A 19992-nucleotide genomic window follows, 5' to 3' on the forward strand; every position below is an offset into this window, starting at 1 on the left:
ACCAGATATTTCTCATTTGAGAATTTTTGGATGTATGGTGTATGTGCCTATTGCACCACCTCAAAGAACAAAAATGGGACCTCAAAGAAAGAATGGTATTTATATCGGCTATGATAGTCCATCAATCATTAGATATCTTGAGGCTCAGACAGGCGATGTGTTTACAGCACGGTTTGCTGATTGTCATTTTGATGAAAATAACTTCCCAATGTTAGGGGGAGAAAAGAAACACATCGAAAAAGAAATCACATGGTATGTACCATCATTATTACATTTGGATCCTAGAACTAAACAATGTGATAAAGATGTACAGCAAATTGTGCATTTGCAAAGAATAGCAAATCAAATGCCAGATGCATTTGCAGACACAAAAGGGGTAACAAAATCATATATACCTGCTGTAAATGCCCCTGCTCGAGTTGAAATTCCAAAGAAACAAAATGAAGACATTCATGATGTCATAAAACGCCTGAAGCGTGGAAGGCCAATCGGTTCAAAGGATAAAAATCCTCGGAAAAGAAAATACATAGAGAAAAATGATGATCAGAAAATAGAAAATGGTGTTCCAGAAGAAACACACGATGATGAAAATATTCTGTCAGAACCACAAACTGACGAGAATCATGAAATCTCTATCAATTATATTAATACTGGAAAAATATGGAACCGAAAGAATGTACAAGATATTGATGAGATATTTTCGTACAATGTGGCATGTGACATCGTAAATGAAGATAATGAACCAAAATCTTTTGGTGAATGCAAAACTCGAAAGGATTGGTCAAAATGGAAAGATGCCATCCAGGTTGAATTAAATTCGCTAAATAAACGTAGTGTTTTTGGACCTATAGTCCTTACACCTAAAGGTGTTAAACCTGTTGGGTACAAATGGGTTTTTATTCGAAAGAGAAATGAGAAAAATGAAATAGTGAGATATAAAGCTCGACTTGTTGCACAAGGTTTTTCTCAAAGACCTGGAATTGATTATGAAGAAACATATTCTCCTGTTATGGATGCAATTACGTTTCGGTATTTGATCAGTTTAGCAGTGTCTGAAAACTTGGACATGCGTCTAATGGATGTTGTTACAGCTTATTTATACGGATCACTTGATAGTGATATATACATGAAAATCCCTGAAGGATTTAAGATGCTAGAAGCACAAAGTTCAGAACCCAGAGAATTTTATTCTGTGAAATTACAAAGATCATTGTATGGGTTAAAGCAATCCGGCCGAATGTGGTATAATCGGCTAAGTGAACACTTGATGAAAAAGGGATATGTAAATGATCCAATATGCCCTTGGGTTTTCATCAAGAAAACAACATCGGGATGCGTGATTATTGCTGTATATGTTGATGATTTAAACATCATTGGAACGAATAAAGAAATTCAAGAAGTGATGTTATACTTGAAGGAAGAATTTGAAATGAAAGACCTTGGAAAAACCAAGTATTGTCTTGGTTTACAAATTGAACAAAAAGAATGTGGAATTTTTGTTCACCAGTCTAATTATACAGAGAAGGTCCTTAAATGTTTCAATATGGATCAATCAAATCCTTTAAGTACTCCAATGGTTGTCAGATCATTGAATATAGAAAATGATCCATTTCGTCCATGTGAAGATGATGAAGTTGTTCTTGGTCCTGAAGTACCATATCTAAGTGACATTGGTGCCCTTATGTATCTTGCAAATTGCACTAGACCAGACATATCTTTTGCAGTAAATTTATTGGCAAGATTCAGTTCATATCCAACGAAGAGGCACTGGAACGGAATTAAACATATATTCCGTTATTTACGAGGAACGACGGATTTGGGACTTTTGTATCCAAAAGATACAAATCAGAGAATAATTGGTTATGCTGATGCTGGATACTTATCTGATCCACATAAGGCACGTTCCCAAACCGGATATGTATTTACTCGTGGAGGCACTGCAATCTCTTGGCGATCACAGAAACAAACACTTGTTACAACTTCATCAAATCATGCCGAGATTATTGCACTACATGAAGCAAGCCGTGAATGTGTCTGGCTTAAATCAATGACTCGGCATATCCAAACTTCTTGCGGATTATCAGTGGACAAGAATCCAATCACACTGTATGAAGATAATGCCGCATGTGTTGCCCAAATGAAAGAAGGATACATCAAAAGTGACAGAACTAAACATATTCCTCCTAAATTCTTTGCATACACTCAAGAGCTGGAGAAGAATAAAGATATTGATATCTGTTACATTCAATCAAGTGAGAACTCATCCGATCTCTTCACAAAGGCACTTCCCACGGCGATATTCAGAAAACACATTTATAATATTGGGATACGCAATCTACGAAATATGTGAAGAATCATTCATGTTGACATCAGGGGGAGTTTACGTGGCTGCACTCTTTTTTCCTTACTATGGTTTTTGTCCCAATGGGTTTTTTCTAGTAAGGTTTTTAACGAGGCAGTATACAACACGTAATGGAGATAGTCATTCTATCATGATCATCATCACAAGGGGGAGTGTTGAAAATATATATAAATATATATTATTATTTATTGTTGAATGTTGAAGGTTGAAAGTTGAAAATTGAGTTGTAAAATATTGAAAATTAGTGTGTGATGATGTAATTAATGATGTATTAATTTTTGACTAATCTCCAATTGAGATCTATAAATAGGTCTCTCCATTTGTGTAGAAAAACACAATTGTGAAGAGAGAAAAATTTTATAAAGTGTAGAATTTGATAAATTTTGAGTTTTTGAGTTTTTACTTTTTACCGTAAATTTTTACTTTTTCACAACAGAACCAACAAATTTCTGGCCACCCGTGGTGCAAAAATTAAAAAACATTTATGTTCACACAAGTATTTAAGGCACTTGAATACGTACTTAATACACACCATTCTTCTACATATAAATATTCAACCTTTTACATTAATTAATTAATTAAGGGAATACCGAAAACCATTATTTTAATCCCATATGCTAATCTATTAAATAAATAAAATTGTAATCTTCGTAACAAACTTAGCTGTCTTCCAAAATATTTCGCCACCCAACTAATCAAGAACTTCATGAGCTGTGGATACAATACAAATTACAATGAACTCAAATAAAATTATTCATATGAAATTATCGCAAGAAATTTTTCTAAACAGCATAAATTAAGAATAATCAAACTATAATCCTATGTAAATTGGGCATCATAATCTTGATCAAGAAAACCAATTGAATCTGTTCATCATCATTCATCCATCTTCCCTAACTACTCGGAGCACGACTGTTGAACAAATCCGAATCTTCCGTTCCTCAAATCGAACTCCACATGAAAGTTCTGCATCAAGAAATTTCCCAGAATAATCGACGGCCCGCTCACGAGTTCCGGCCCGAGCAAAGTGTTATCAGTCACCATTGTCAGGCAAACAACCACCTTCTCATCATCTTTCACCACAAAAAAATAGTTCTCCAATGGCAGCCCCATCTCCGCGCCGCCCTTGAAATGGAGTTTCAGCTCCGGAAATTTAATGGCTTCGTGCCCCGTGACATCGAAACAAGGCCGCAAACCTGTTAAATTCTCCACATCTTTAGCCCTTTTGTAGCCTTTGACCTGCTCTGCGAATGAATTTGTTACTGCTTTAAACGCCGCCGGATTCATGTAAGTGAAAGTCGAGCCGGAATCCACGATGGTCCCGCCGTTTCCTTCGGAATCAGGAGCCAAGAATTCGTGTGCGAGCTTAACTTTCTTCCCTCCAACGCTGATTTTCCTCAGGCCAACGTAGTAGAAATCTGCCAAGGCGACATTTTTGCTGCTGACAGGGTTTTTCAGCAGCGGCGTGTAGCTGAATCTTGCAGTCTTTTTACTAGAATCAGATTTGCCATCCATGATTAGGACGCTGTTTGTCGGGGTGTTGTCGAATTTGTGCGAGACGAGGCAGTAGGAGAATTTCTTGAGGCCTAATTGGTTGGGCAGAGAGGAAACTCCGCGGCCGAATCCGGCGACTCCGGCAGGCTGATTCGACGAAAAAAGCGAGCAACCCACGACGAAATTCGGCACCACCCTTTGCGGCAGGCTCAGGGTTTCGAGCATCGCTATACCCCCTGTGGAGCCTAGGCCATAGAGCATTAAATAAGGAGGGCAGATTTGGGTGCAGTTGGAATCCAACGACTCACAATCTTTACAACCGGATTTGGGATCAAATGATTTGTGAACCCAACTACATTTGGGGTTCAAACATCCAAGAATCTTAACAGAGGAAGACTGTTTAGGAATGAAGGAAGAAATCCCAGTAGAAGAAGAAGAGCAATTCTTGCAAATGTATCTTTTGGTACAAGGGAACCAAGAAAAGCTGCTGCCGGTGTCCATAACCAGTGGTATGGACTGCGGTGGGGTGCCAAATCTGAGAGAGATGGAGTAAGCTCCACTGAAGGGAAACAAAGGAGTGGTGGAAATGGGTGCATCTTTGGGATTCTTGATGTGGTGGGCTCTGGCGACAGAGGTTGAAGCTAAATGTGTGAGCTTTTGGAATGGATCTGGAAATGGGATTGGGTTAAAAAGTGAGAGGGAAACAGTGTTGCTTGTAGGAGAGGAAGAAGTTAAAGAAAACAAGAGATTTAGCAGAAAAAGGGAGAGGAGACGGGAAGAGGAGAAACAGGAAGCCATTGATACCTGTGTTTAAGAGCTTAATGATGAAGATATCATATGTAGGGGGTGTGACGTGAATTTTTTCTTTTGTTGATTTAAGGAAAAAGTGGCTGTTAAAGTTGGTAATGTGGGGTACAGAAAAAGTGGGCATATTTGTGGAACTTGGGTCAGCAACAACTGTCGCTTGTAATACGACGAAGAATAATTTTATCCTATTTTCACTAACATTGTTCAATTATAAATTTAAGAACCGAGATTTATCAATATTTATGGTGAGCGAACGAATTGGTAAATCTCAATCTTTAAATGTGCATAGCATCCCATTCACAGAAAATGGTGGGGTGACTTAATTGAGGTTCTCGGACAGCGTGAAGTGTTGCAGCATTTATGATTGGGAATGTGACCGTTTCCCAACTCAGAGGCTGTCTTTGAATGCAACGGTGTCCTGACAAAATCTTCCATTGTTCAATGAAGTAAATAAACAATCAAACTACTTGCATTTTTGTGATATGCACGGGTGAACACACACATATATTGTATTTAAAGTTATTGTTTTTAATACAATCTTAATTTTTAGAACTAATAATTTATAAGCACAAAATATGATCGCATATTCACATTATTGTTGTGTTTAAATTAATGTTAATGCTTTATGGAGTGGAAACAAGAACATGGAAGCACCCTTAGCCACTTGATTAATCATATAAAAGCTACAAGCAATTTGTTAATTAATTTAAATTAATAAACATTTAAAACAAACATTGTTATAATTCTAAAAAGATCATCATGATACATTTGCATTAATCTTAACCTCATGCATTTTCATGAAAGTGGAATGGATTCAAGGATTAATGACGAAACACATGCATGGGAGATGCCGTGTCCCTCTCCATTAATGTGATACATGTATTGAGCTGCTCGAATAAAATTCGTAAAAGTTTCAACCATATCCTTCGAGTAGTGACCATAATTAGAAAATATCTCTAGGTTGAATTTCCTTGTTGTTGTATGAATCAAGGACTTGACAAGCCCGCACGCTTCTTCTTCAGAACAATCGGCCTCCTGCATGATGCATTGGATTGATTTCGCGACATCTCCTTTCTTCATCTCATCCTTGGCGATTAATAACATGATACACATTGATTTATTCGCTAGCTAACGTGAGGTCGAGCATGCACAATCTAATTAATTTTTAATCAACAAATGTAATACTCACTGATGAAGTGCACAAGTCATCGCTAAGACGGACGATGGTTGATATCCATCGGACTAGGTCTGATAGTTTCATCAAATCCTTCAACGTCTTCTCTTCTATTGGTTTTGCGATGCAGAGATAGGCGTGGACAATTACTAATGGCCCGGAAATTGATACTAGGCCATTTTCAAGAAATTCATTAAGAGTTGGAGTGTAGCCACTGGAAAACCATCTTGCTTCAGCCATGTAAGCTTTACAAAGTTTTGCCCACTGAATCAGTTGTAACATAGATCTCTTTCATAAACAAAAACATCATAATAATAACAACACCACTAAATACCCAAAGTAAATTAAAGTACCATTTCTTTGAGGCATGAAATGCTACCGAAACCTTGAGTTTTAAGTATATCAAATGACAGTTCGTTCATAGAGTTGAAAAGCACGAAAAAACAAATCTTCATGTAGTCCGGAAGTTGGTCCAGCGCATTGATATCCCATCTACGAAAATATTCGGCACACATATTCTATTAAACATACATAAAGTTTCAAGCATCAAAAAGAAATTTGCGCTAGTTGAATTACATATATATATAGTACCTTTCAACTGCAAGTGTGAAGAGTTGGAGTTCATCCACGGTTCCATAGACGTCGTAGATGTCATCGATCAATGTTACTAGTAGGAAGAGCTTTGCACTCATTATCCTGTAATATCGAAACTGTGGCTCGAATGTGTTCCCTATGGTCCATACGAAGGATTCCACCAAATGATCCCGCGCGAAACTCAACTTCTCCGCTAGTCTAGTGTTGGTATACCACCTACATTTCATTTGTTCATTTAATATTTGCCGTTTCAAATAAATTTTTATATACATCATGAAAAAGTAATTAATATATATGCCTGGACATCTCTTTCAATTCTTGTTGGTACATTACTTGTAGCAAGTTGAAATCCAATTTAGCAAACTCGAGAACCAAAGGATTCATATCCTTGCTCTTTTCATACACGCTTATGAACCTTCTTGCTTCCAATCTCGGCACTCGCCAGTGTATGGGAAAGTTCTCCATAGAATGAGTTATTTCTGCAAGAAGAGTCTGATCCAACAGCTGCTGTTGCTGCTTTAGATTTTGCTCAAGATGATGCGTGGCGAAATCTTGTGCGTTATCCATGATTTCTTCGCCCTCCATCGTAAGGTAAGATGCTTCGTATAAGCTTAAAAGACCCTTGTTGTCGTTGGATAAATTTTTCTTGAACTCTCCTTCCTTGTCCAAGAAAATGTTGAAAACATCTGTACGTGCATGATTGAGTATTTTCGTTATACAAAATTTCATAGACAGAATTAAAGTATATACCTCGAGGGACTAAATTATAGCCATGTTGTCTGAGTAGTCTAAATCTTAGAGAAACTTGGTGCAGATCTGAGGAAACCCATCCATCTTTCATATTAAATATGCACTGCATAATTGTGTGTATAGTGTTTTTGAAGTGGTATGATATCCCAAGTCTCTGCAAAACATCAACAAACTCCATTTGGCCTAAAGCTGAATCTTTCCTCATTTTCTCTGCTAATATCTTCTCGATCTTTTCTTCGAGTTCCTTGGCTCTCTGAATGTATTCTTCCCCCTAACATGCATGCATGATTTCATGTGATGGTTCCCACCGAATCAAATTAATTACTAAATATTGATGGAAGAACACTAACAGTTACCTCGTAAACGCTCGATATCGATTGCAGATAGTCATCATCCCAAATGGCGGGCTTATAGTTCCCTGACCTCCTGGAGGTATTCATGGCGATATATATATATATGTGTGTAATTATAAGCTTTGGGTTTGTAATATTTAAGTGAGTTGATTATGGCTCAAAAGTTGTTTAAATAGACCTTTCATATCTGAATCTGCGGTAAGCTTTATTCTATCTGCTTGGAAAGAAAACGTATGGCTTGGAATTCAGGTAAGTGATGGATACGAGCCGGCCTGGGGGCAGGGCTACAGCCTCCTGCCGAGGGCCCAAAAATTTTGAAAAAACTTAGGGGCACAAAATTATAAGAATATAAATATATACTTATATATCAAATAAAATAATTTTAAAAATAAATCAATTATACCCCAAATATATATCTTCATAATCTTTTTTTTTTTTGAACAAAATCTCACTCCATACCTATCAAAAAAACAAAAACAAAATATCACTCTAGACCTATCAAAAAAAAAAAAAAAAATCGCTCCGTGAACGGGAGAAGAGAAAAACCATTGGCCCTTGCCGTCTTGCGACACTTGGGTTTACATTTCACAATCTCACGAGAAACCCTTTCGTTTTTTTGACTCAGGTTTGTTAATTTTTTATTATTTTTATTTAATGCATTTTGTATTAATCATTTTTTCAAATATATTTTGTTCTTTAATTAATTTCTTAGACATAAATTTGAGTGATTTTTTTTTCATGGTTTGATTAAATTTTTGTGTATTTTATGAACTTTCAGGAAATGAGTTATCTGTTTTTTTAGGTATATATATGTTATCAAAGGATGATATAAAAGTTTTTTTTTTCTTTTTTTTTTGGAAATAAGTGGTGCTTGTGAAAGACAAATTATTGATCGAAATAAAAATTGAGAAAAAATTTATAGTTTGGCTAGGGCCTTTGAAAACAAGGACCGGCTCTGTTTGGGATTGCATGCGTAGCCGCCTCCTTTTGTTCTGTCTGCTTGGAATGTTTCCAAGAGAGGAAAACGTTTTTGGAGTTCAAGGAATTAATTAGTTGTTGCTTGTTTGTGCTTGCTTAGCTACCGCTACCCTTCCATGGACAATTGGTACATAAGCTCCTGCGCAATTGTAAAATTGTAATATTCTGTAAATTATGTTAATTGGATATATAAATCGAATTGGAAAAACCCAATATGAAATGGTCGTCCTACTCCACCAACTTGGACTACTACGCGCTAGTACATCTCCATGCTTTCTTTATCCCACCATTTCTGTATTTAGAATTTGAACCAATGAAATCAACGATGCATGCTGAACTCTTAGTCTTTGTCAAATTCAATGTCATTTAATGAAATTTAGAAGGCTAGTCATGCATAGGTATTGGGGTGGGGAAAAATACCGAATTTTAAGTGCATCGAAGTCACGCTACATAAAAAATATTGAATTTATCGAATTTTTGATATAACGAAAATTTCGGTAGGGTATGGTAACGATATCGAATTTTTCGGTATGGTAACGATATGAAATTTGAAATTTTCGGTATATACCGTTATATCGAAATAATATAAAAAAATTTAAAATATATAATATTTATAAACAATAAGTTATAAATTCTAAAAAATATAATGTTTTTTTGATATAAAACGGTATATACCGATACCGTATCGAAATTATCATAAAATTTCGATATATATCGAAAATTTCGGTATACTGAGAGTTTCGATACGATATCGGTACAACATTTTTTTATACTTAAATTTTCGATACGCTGCCCCTACTTATGCAAGTGGATTTGAAATTAGAAACCCTCTGACTTTACTATTTTAGTATCCCTTTTACATGTTTTCAATATGCATAACGCACGCACTTGATTGAAAAAATGTGATGGATATGCAGGTATATAATTAATGGGTGATGTTATATGTACACAGAGGATTACACGTTGCAATTGAAATTACATAAATATTCTTAATGTATTTTGAAAATAGTTTATTTAAAATAAAGTGGAGGGCAATGGCCGATCCAAGATTTTTAGTCTAGTCGGACTAAAATTCGAAGCTCTCGTATCCTTTAATATTTTGAATTGAGATACCCGGACTTACACCAAATCAATCCAAAATTATTCAAAATTTTTATATACAAAAATAATAATAAAAAAAAAATTCAGGCCTGGGTAGCAATTAACTTGGATCAGCCATTGGTGGAGGTATAATTTTATAATTTCATGTGTAGTGTGTAACCTAATGTGTAGGTCAATGTATACATATAACATTTCCCATAATTATATATATACTGGTCAACTTTGAAATATATTTGAATTTGAGTATCCGATAGTTCTCACTGGAATTATATAAAACGAAACCCATTTTATGTAAAGGAAAAGCCTTGTAGAAAATTTTTTAAATGGTATAATTTAGCGATATATTTTTAATTTTGTAATTAAAAATGTAAAATAATAATAAAAAAATATTTTATTCATATAAATATTATTTAATTTGTGTGTGTGTGTATGAACTTAATTAATATTCAATAATTTAAATACAAAAATAATATTTAATTTAACTTATTTGGTTACATATCCTTATATATAGGACGCTTATTCTTTTATTTATTCCGAGGCAGTGTGTATATAAAAAAAATAATCAATAAGGACGTAATATATTGTTAGTTATTCATAAATATTTATGCACGAAATTACCAACAAAATATTTTTTCCCATATAAATATTTTATTCTACAACATTTCAAACTTTATAGATTTTAAAATTAATTTTCCTTGTAGAATCATAAAATAAATTATTCATAAAACCCATTTGATAGAGTTTTAAAATAATTTCCCCAACTAACGTTGCTTAAAATTAATAAAAATAAACTCTGGTTATCAAATATGGCTAAAAAATTATAGTCAGATTTATAAAATTTCTTTATACTAAAATACCAAACAAAATTCTTATTATATATATATATATATATATATATATATATATATACACACACGTACACCTATTTATTAAGCAAATTTTTTTTAGAGAAATTAGTTGGTCTCTTAGTATTTAGTTGGTCTCTTAGTATGTCACCCTAATCTTGAGATCATTTCATCTATTAACAAAATTATTTGTTTTGAATAAAAAAAAAACCCATCTCGTAGCCCGTAGGGGAGTTGATTTTTAGGTAGAACTTCACCTATATTCAACAATTAAACGAGGTTAAAATATTATGGGAAAACAAAAAAAAAAAATTAAAAAATTAAAATAATTGGTCAGCCCATCAAAAAGCCTACCACATAGTTCGGCCAATAATAAAAGTTTGTCACTCTATTCATTACATTAACAAACCAAACCAAAATTTAATTCGATCATTATCCGAAATCAAAATTTTTCTTATTGCCAAACGCTAAATTCTTATACCTGAAAGGACACCACTGATCCAAAAATGGTCAAGTCTCTGCCTCTTTCCCATACCGTAACAACGCTGTTGTCCACAACACTTATCCTCCAAGAACATTCAGGGTTATACGCTAAACACTCAAGTTCATTAATACCACTCTTGATACTAATAATTTGGATTGAATAATTACATCTGTCTCTCAGCATACAGATTGGAATAATATACCAAAATGCCGATCAAATGGTGTTGATTATTATCTCATTGACAAAAATAAACATTCATCAAATCTTGACTAACTGATCCTGAGAAATACAAAATGAGTTACTCGATAATTGCAAAGCCTTATAATCTTGTTCGGATCAACTCAATTTGTCCCGTGACAACAATGATCTAGTGCATCCAATAAAACCCCGAGAAAATCGATGACAATAATCCCGCCAAACCCGAAAAATATATGTCTCAACTACCGGCATTTTTCCATTACTAATTACTTGATGCTATCCAACTGGATCAAAACCTGTCAACGATAATTCCAAAAAGAATGTAGAGATCTTTGAGTACCATGCTCTAATATCATTCTTCAAGACTGGCATTCTATGATATGCTCATATTTATCTAGTATAGTCTCATATTACTAGGTTGACAAACTCTGGTATTAAGCTAGGTATAAAATGGAGTTAACTTTTTCTGATAAAAAAATATTTTCCTTGTTTGATACTGGTTTCCACTATATGTGTCTTGCAAGAGATTTTTTTAGAAACACATTGTGACGGAGTCACATTCATGGCTAAGTAAAATCAAACTATTCGACCACAACATTTCTGACCACACTAATCAGTTTATCTTATTGCTGACAAGTGTCATCACCATAACAAATCTGGGTAAAACATTACAAGAACTTCGAATAATTAATAATCTATGTGGAATTCTGAATATTAACAATCTATGTGGATCTAAACATCATTTTGAGGTAGCATCAACTGACTAAGTTCCTAATCACGACAGACTTACAAAATTAGCATATTTGTCTCAGGATCCACAATATCCCATTACCTGATTACAATCTATAATCACTGGATTTGATGGTATCATCTCCTGATATTGATTCATTGCTGCTCATGCTTAGTCTAAAAGAATTAATCAATCTTGACAATCACTAATCAACTCTCATTCACTTGGAAATTAAACTACTGATAATCAAACTGCTGATCTCTGAGCTACACTAAAGAAGTCATCTAATCGCAAGATTCCCAATACTGAGTTCATTTTTACCTATCTCTGACATATTCAGATAATAACTAAAAGAAATCATTGGCACCGATACAGTACCAAAATGAGCATTACATTGCATACATAGCCTTGTACTAATTTTAATCAAATAAAATTGATTTATATATTCTTTAACGTGAGGTCGAGCATGCACAATCTAAATAATTTTTTATTAACAAATGTAATTAATATATACTTACTGATGAAGTGCACGTATAAGTCATCACTAAGACGGACAATGGTCGATATCCACCAAACTAGGTCCGGTAGTTTCATCAAATCCTTCAATGTCTTCTCTTCTATTGGTTTTGCGATGCAGAGATAGGCATGAACGACTACTAATGGCCCGAAAATTGATACTAGGCCATTTTTAAGAAATTCATTAAGAGTTGGAGTGTAGCCAATGAAAAACCATCTTGTTTCAGCCATGTAAGCTTGACAAAGTTTTGCCCACTGAATCGCTGTCTTGATCAACTGATTAGATTTTATTCATTGGTTTAATAGTTGGTAAAAACTAAAAAAATTATTATGCACGACCTTGTTTTATAGGGTGATATTGCTTGTGTTTATTCTTTCAGTTTCTACAGTTACTACAAAACTGTGTCATTCCCAGCTATGAAAATTAAATTGTCAAAACTAGATTTTGGAGATGATGATTTTCTATCGAATGCATTGATGATATTTATTGAAAGAGACATTGCGAAAAAAATTTGTATTGACGATATCATTGAAGATTTTAAAAATTTTATAGAACGCCGAATTTCTTTTTGCTAAAATTAATATATTTGTTAAAACAGTATAATTTTTATCAAAAGGGTTGACCCCAAATGAGACCTCATTTCACATGAGTCAGAGACTCATTGGCTCATGCAGAGGTTAAATGGAGGGATGTGCACGAGCGGCAAGGACCTGAAGGAAGGAGCAACATAGACGAGTTGGTAAAGCCTGAAATGACGTGAAAAGAGATTTCCCAACTTTGCGGGTTCGATCCTCGTGTTGAGCATATTCTCTACTGAAATATTGAAAAGATAATGTATTCTTTTCCCTAGCATGCATGATTTCATGTGATGGTTCCCACTGAAACATGCAAACTAAATATTGATGGAAGAACATTAACTAGTTATCTCGTAAACGCTCGATATCGACTCCATATGTATAGTCATCATCCCAAATGGTGGGCTTATAGTTCCCTGACCTTCTGGAGGTATTCATGGCGATATATGTGTAAGATTTGGGTTTGTAATATTATAAGTGAGTTGATTATGCCTCAAAAGCCGTTTAAATGGATATTTCATATTTGAATATGCGGTAAGCTTTATTCAATCTGCTTGGATTTCAAAGAAAAGAAAACGTGCTAGGAATTCAGGTAAGTTGATACCACTCTAGCGAGGTGCGGTCGAAAAATATGGTTTGAGGCGAAGTTAAAAATATGATATTTTTTCATTATAATGTATATAAATATATATACATATAATATTAAAAAACATTAACATTAGAAAGAATTTTATTCATAATTTTTCAAAATAAAATATTCAACAACCAATATTATTTAAAATTCATTCTTATTGCATTTTTTAAAGAGTAAAATGTATTTTGGTATATGAACTATTGGTAAAATGTCATATTGGTATACGAACTATTGAAAATGACTTAATTGGTACATGATCTAAATAAAAAGTCAAATTTATCCTTAATATGAATTAATATTATATTGATTAATTTTAAAATATCATGTTTATTAAAATATAATATCCAGTGGCCCGAATCATTAGAAACATAATGAACAATCATATCATCATGCATGAATATATTGATCACTTATCAATCGATAATATTATTTTCTTACAGGATGCATTCTTCCATGACTCATCCGGCTCCGCCCATCACCGCTGCAAAGGCGGCGACAATCCGAAACAGCTTCGATAGCATGCGTTATGGCATGGGTCTTCATATGAACCAGGATGGCAAGTGCGGTAGCATGATTGAATGCATTGCATGATCGGGCCGATAGGCTCTTCATACCACCTGCTCGCATCCGCATTTGTTATAAACATAAGCAGTACCATCACCAATATGGCCACTGTGTGTCCCAAATTTGAAATCTTCATTTTCTTTAATTTATAATGTTCCGAGTTTAATTTGTAATCAAATGGTCAATTTATATAGTGTGGAATGATTAATTACGGGCCTCTGATTTTCCATTGTTAAATAGGTAAATATATATTATATCAATATATTGTTTATTTTGATTTCATTACCGGCCAAACTTAAATGCATATATACGTTCAGATTTTGATGTGGATAAATTCTGTATGCCTTGAACGGAATATTTATTTACTTAAATGTTTTTAAGTTTTAAAATATTTAATCAAGTCCTTTGCCTCTTTTGGATTTAAAGTAGTTTTTAAATTGATTGAGATTTTTTAAATAGGAATTATCTTCTACTCAATTGATTTATTTAGTTAATTGTTTGATATGAGATATTATGTATTTATATTATCATAATATATTTTTATCTCATTACCTATCAATATTTCCTTATATATATATATATATTTATTTAGTTAATTGTTTGATATGAGATATTATGTATTTATATTATCATAATATATTTTTATCTCATTACCTATCAATATTTCCTTATATATATATATATATATAGAATGCTTATTCTTTTATTTATTCCGAGGCAGTGCATGTGGATATAAATAAATAAATAGTTCTTATAAAGGACGTAATATATTGTCAGTTATTCATAAATATTATATACACGAGATTACCTGCAAAACATTTTTCCCATAAAAGTTTTTCATTATACAACTTTTCAAACGTGATAGATTTTAAAATTAATTTTCTCGTAGAATTCAAAAATAAATGATTCATAAACCCAATTGACATAGTTTTAAATAATTTTCCCATAAATTTTTTTTATTATACAACTTTTCAAACCTGATAGATTTTAAAATTAATATCGTAGAATCCAAAAATAAATGATTCATAAAACTCAATTGATAGAGTTTTAAATAATTTTCCCATAAAAGTTTTTAATTATACAACTTTTCAAACCTATAGATTTTAAAATTAATTTTCTTGTAGAATCCAAAAAAAGAAAGACTCGTAAAACCCAATTGATAGAGTTTTAAATAAATTTCCCATTAAATTTTTTTTATTATACAACTTTTCAAACCTGACAGATTTTAAAATTATTTTTCTTGTAGAATCCAAAAATAAATTATTCATAAAACCTGTTAGGATTGAAAAACGTGAATCGAGGGGGTGAATACACATTTAAAAATATTTTAAAGCTACAATAGCTCGTTTTTGAAATGTTCAAACATGAACCGAGCACCGATGAATTATATCGAGTTTGGTTTTCAAACCAAGCGAAATACACTCGAAATAATCCTTCGTAGAAATCGAATAAACAATTTAGAAATCATTTGAATGGGATGCAAGTTGAATTGATAGAATCAGTTTGGTTGAAAAATTTTATCAAACATTTTGTATACAATATTTTGGTATGTGAAAAACACATAAAATGCTTCAACAATACATAATAAAAACAGTGGCAATAAGAAAGTAAATGCGATAAACAAATAGACACAAATTTGTTTATGAAAGTTCGGAGATAAAACTCTTACGTCACCCCTTCTTCTTCCTCAGAAGGATCCGCTAGAAGATTTTGAATCATACAACTCTTTGTACAAATCCAATCCAGTTTAGGACTTACCTCATGCCTAAACAAGCACCCCTAGAACACTCGACTGTAGGCATCAACCTCACAATCCACATAATGTTTAAAGTCTCTTATGTAAGACTACAAACACAACTTTAACGTCTTTGTGCCAAGAATTTCACTCAACTAATCTTTCAAAAAACATCTCTCGTATGTGTGTGAGTGACCTCTCTTCAACTGAAATTTAACAACATTTGGATGTGGAAAAGTGTTCTATAAAATGGGTTTGATATGAAATATTTAACGTTAAAAGTTCATCTCTTCTTCTTGTTCCTCATACATTGGCCGGGCTTGCTCTCATTCTAGCTTATTTTGCTTCTATTATCTGCCCATGCTTTTAATCCCCATAAAAGCTTATGTTTGTGCTTCAAAGTATTGTATTTATAAGCTCCAAGAATAATATAAAAGTTAAATTCAAGAATATTTCGTTGGGAAGTATCTGGACACTTTCTAATGTTGATACTGTCATATTTGAGTTGCGGAATTTTTCTCAACTTGAGCTGATTTTACTGTTCATCGGACTGGTTTGACCGATCTGGTCTAGTCGAACTGATCTGGTTTGGTCAAACTTGATCTGGTCTCTAGTTTATCTGCTTCAGGGATGGTCCTGAAAAAAATGTGACCCGGGACGAAGTAAAAAATATGATCTGTTTTCATTAATAATGTATATATATATATATACACATATAATATTAAAGAACATACACATTAAAATAATTTTACACATAGTTTCTCAAAATAAATTATTCAACAACCAATATTATTTAAAATTCACTCTTACTGCATTTTTATAACAAATTCGTCATTTTTTTACATTTTATGATGAATATTTATGCAAGAATGAAATTATTTAACTAAATTCATAAACAATGTAAAATAGTACTAAATAATGAAGTCAAATATGAATATATATATATATATATACACATATATATAGGAGAGAGATAATAATAAATTAGTGTAATATAAATTAATTAAAAAATAATGCAACAATCCATTAGTAAATGAAGAAATGAAAAGAAAAATTTTACCTTTTGTAAAATTACTCAATTTCATAACCTGCAATTAATCTGAGTAATCAACATGGTTTAACTGAATAATAAGTAAGAAAAACTTGACGATATGTCTACCTATGATGCAACAGAGGTCTGCAATAAATTTTCGTGCATGGATTAAATTGGTTGGAGGGCCGCATGAGAAAATGAGATGGAAGATGGACAGAGTTAGTGAACCATGAGTGTTTGTGATGATTTAACTCATTTGGACCAAGATTTTTGTCATAAATACCTATTCACGATTTTTTTTAATTTTTTTATATCACTATTTATTAATTAAATTTATTTTCATACTAATTTAAATACTAATTTTTTAAAAATAATCGGGGGCTCGTATGAAGGTGAGGCCCTGGGCGGTCGCCTAGCTCGCCCTATCTTAGGGTCGCCCTTAATCTGCTTCATTCTAATTGATTTGGTTTGTTCCAGATTCAAACTAATATGTTCACTTTCTTATAGCTCTTGATTTACTAATTTTTGGGCATAGTGATGAATATGAAAGTTGTAGCACTTTGTATTGTCATTTCCACAAAATCAAGAATCACTCAATTTCGAGTTCGTATGAATACTCGAAATACTCAGCTGTATCAAAATTTCTGCTCTGCAGAACTCAAAATTTCATTGTGCTCTATCAACTTCTTAAAATCCGATTCAGACTTTTACTTGTGAAAATGATTTGTAGATAATTCTATTAGCTTCATAACGCATACTGAATCATTTCATTTGGTTAAGCGAGCTATAAGATACAACCAAAATATCATAACTGGTCGTATTTGATTTGGTTATTGTATCATTGATCTGATTTGCATCCAGCTTAATGTTGCAACCAACGTTTTGTCTAGTTAACGTCCGAACTAACTGATTTGGTATTAAATATGACTTAAGTAGATATTTGAGTATGCTTTACAATCGTTTTGGCCTCAAGTCATTTGGATCACCGAGCTATTAGATATGTTTGATTTAATCAACTGCGCTAGTTTGAGTAATTTGAGTTCCAGCTAAAAAACTTTCAACTTTGATCTACTAACTACAACACTTGATGAAATATGTTAGAAACATAATAACAAGTTTTTTTATAATCAAAATCAAGATTTCTTGTGTTTCACAACCCAACAAAACCCAATTGATAGAGTTTTAAATAAGTTTTCCAACTTGTGTTGAAAACATATGTGGTTATCAAATATGGCTAAAAAATATTGTCAGATTTATAAAATTTCGGTATACTAAAATTCCAAAAAAAATTATTATTATTATTATTATTATTATTATTATTATTTCAATTACTCCGCCAATTTCATGTTGTATTATATATATATATATATATGTTAACACAAAAAAAAGTTGGGTAGACGTGACAATTTTTTCCAATCAACTCTCTCTTATTCACCTTGGTTTTGCACTCCAATCGGCCTCCTTCACGTACTTAAAAACTCGTGAATAGGCATTGAAAGAGTTTTTCGACGTGACCACTCCGATGTTTAAGTCAGAATAGAGGTTATTGGAGAAAAAAACTCAAAGAATATATGCAGTGTATGTAGTAATATGTGAATAAGAGAATTAATGTTCAGCATGATCCAAACATGTATATTTATAGGAGATTCTCGGAACCCTAGGAGAATCCCTCCAAAATAAAACACCATATTCCATTGAAATACAAAATTCGATTTCCTTACTTATCCCAGATTCTTTCTCATCTTAAATGATATCAAATCTTATTAAAAGGAAACCACATCTCTACAAATATCTCATCTCTTCCACTTATCAACTCATGGACTCTTTCCCTTAAATTCGACCTTATGAAGATAAACATGCACCCCATGTGTCGCGATGGCACCCTAGCAAACCAAGCTAACTCTTTACTCTGTCATACCGAGGTGGTACCTCTTACCGATCCTAGGTGGACCTCTTCCTGAGACGAAGTGGGCATTGCCCCGATCCGATGTGGACCTCTTTCTGATTCGATGTGGACACTGCCCCGATCTGAGGTGGACCTCTTCCTAAGCCAAGGTGGACCTCTATATATCAATATATATATACATATACATATATATAGGCTTTAACTATACTTTTTTATTTTCTGTATTGCACGAGTTTCTTTAATGTATCATATATAATTTTGACACAGACGGTATTATACCAATATTGTACGAAAATATTTGACCTAAACCATATGAAATGAATAATGTCAAAAGTACGATAAATATCGTGTATATTTACAATTAATATAGCGTGAAATTTATAATTTTATCATGAGATTTTGTAGTTAATATTAATGTATTGTGATATTTTGATAAATTAAATTTTTATATTGAATTCTTTTGTGTTATAAGGTTTAAAGAACAATTTTGTTGTACATGTAGCATTACTCATATGAAATTTATATAATACCCAATTTTGGGTATATATCAAATTTTCGGAAAGGAAAGGAATTCTATGCACAATCCCAAGAATATTTGATGTACAATTTTGTTGTACATGTAGCATTACTCACATAAAATTTATATCATACCTATTTTTGGGTATATATCAAATTTTCGGAAAGGCAAGGAATTTTCCGCACAATCCCAAGATTTAGGAAATTTAGTTACGTTGCAAGGATTTAATCTACAAATTCAGAAGACATAAAATCTAGTTGTCGACATAGTAATATTGTAGTAACCCAGGTTCTATTTTAAGATAATAATATGTTAAACATGATTAAGGGTTAGTAATTTCGAAATGTTATTGGACTTCAGAAGAAAATATGGGCTTTTGACTTTGGGCCGGATCGGAAGCTCTGAACCCAGATCGGAAGTTTCGATCCTAGCCACTTTGGAAGCTCATCGGAAGCATAGAGATCGGAAGCTCCGATCCCGGAACGGAAGTTCCGATCTCCTACTGCCAGCAATGCTCGATGACTCAGCCACGAGTTTTGACAAGTGTTGAATGTAGAGCAGATCGGAAGCTCCGATCGCCCAATCGGAAGTTCCGATCCCGACGTGTCACACATGCACGCAGTGAGCTGGATCGGAAGCTC

General features: G+C 33.1%; 2 protein-coding genes across 2 annotated transcripts; both read right to left on the bottom strand.

Annotated features, from left to right (window-relative positions):
- Positions 1–2978: 2978 nt before the first annotated feature.
- Positions 2979–4741, bottom strand: LOC140891910 (probable aspartyl protease At4g16563). Its single transcript, XM_073300600.1, has one exon. The coding sequence runs from the start codon at positions 4652–4654 to the stop codon at positions 3260–3262; it is 1395 nt and encodes a 464-aa protein (XP_073156701.1). The 5' UTR covers positions 4655–4741; the 3' UTR covers positions 2979–3259.
- A 717-nt stretch (positions 4742–5458) lies between these two features.
- Positions 5459–7641, bottom strand: LOC140888853 ((+)-epi-alpha-bisabolol synthase-like). The gene is made up of 7 exons (XM_073296558.1): positions 7538–7641; positions 7182–7452; positions 6730–7117; positions 6429–6647; positions 6191–6329; positions 5853–6101; positions 5459–5749 (listed from the first exon to the last, which is right to left on the bottom strand). The coding sequence occupies exons 1-7, from the start codon at positions 7619–7621 to the stop codon at positions 5459–5461; spliced, it is 1641 nt and encodes a 546-aa protein (XP_073152659.1). The 5' UTR covers positions 7622–7641.
- Positions 7642–19992: the final 12351 nt, after the last annotated feature.

This window comes from Henckelia pumila, chromosome 3 (assembly GCF_033568475.1).
Source record: "Henckelia pumila isolate YLH828 chromosome 3, ASM3356847v2, whole genome shotgun sequence".
Taxonomy (NCBI): Eukaryota; Viridiplantae; Streptophyta; class Magnoliopsida; order Lamiales; family Gesneriaceae; genus Henckelia; species Henckelia pumila.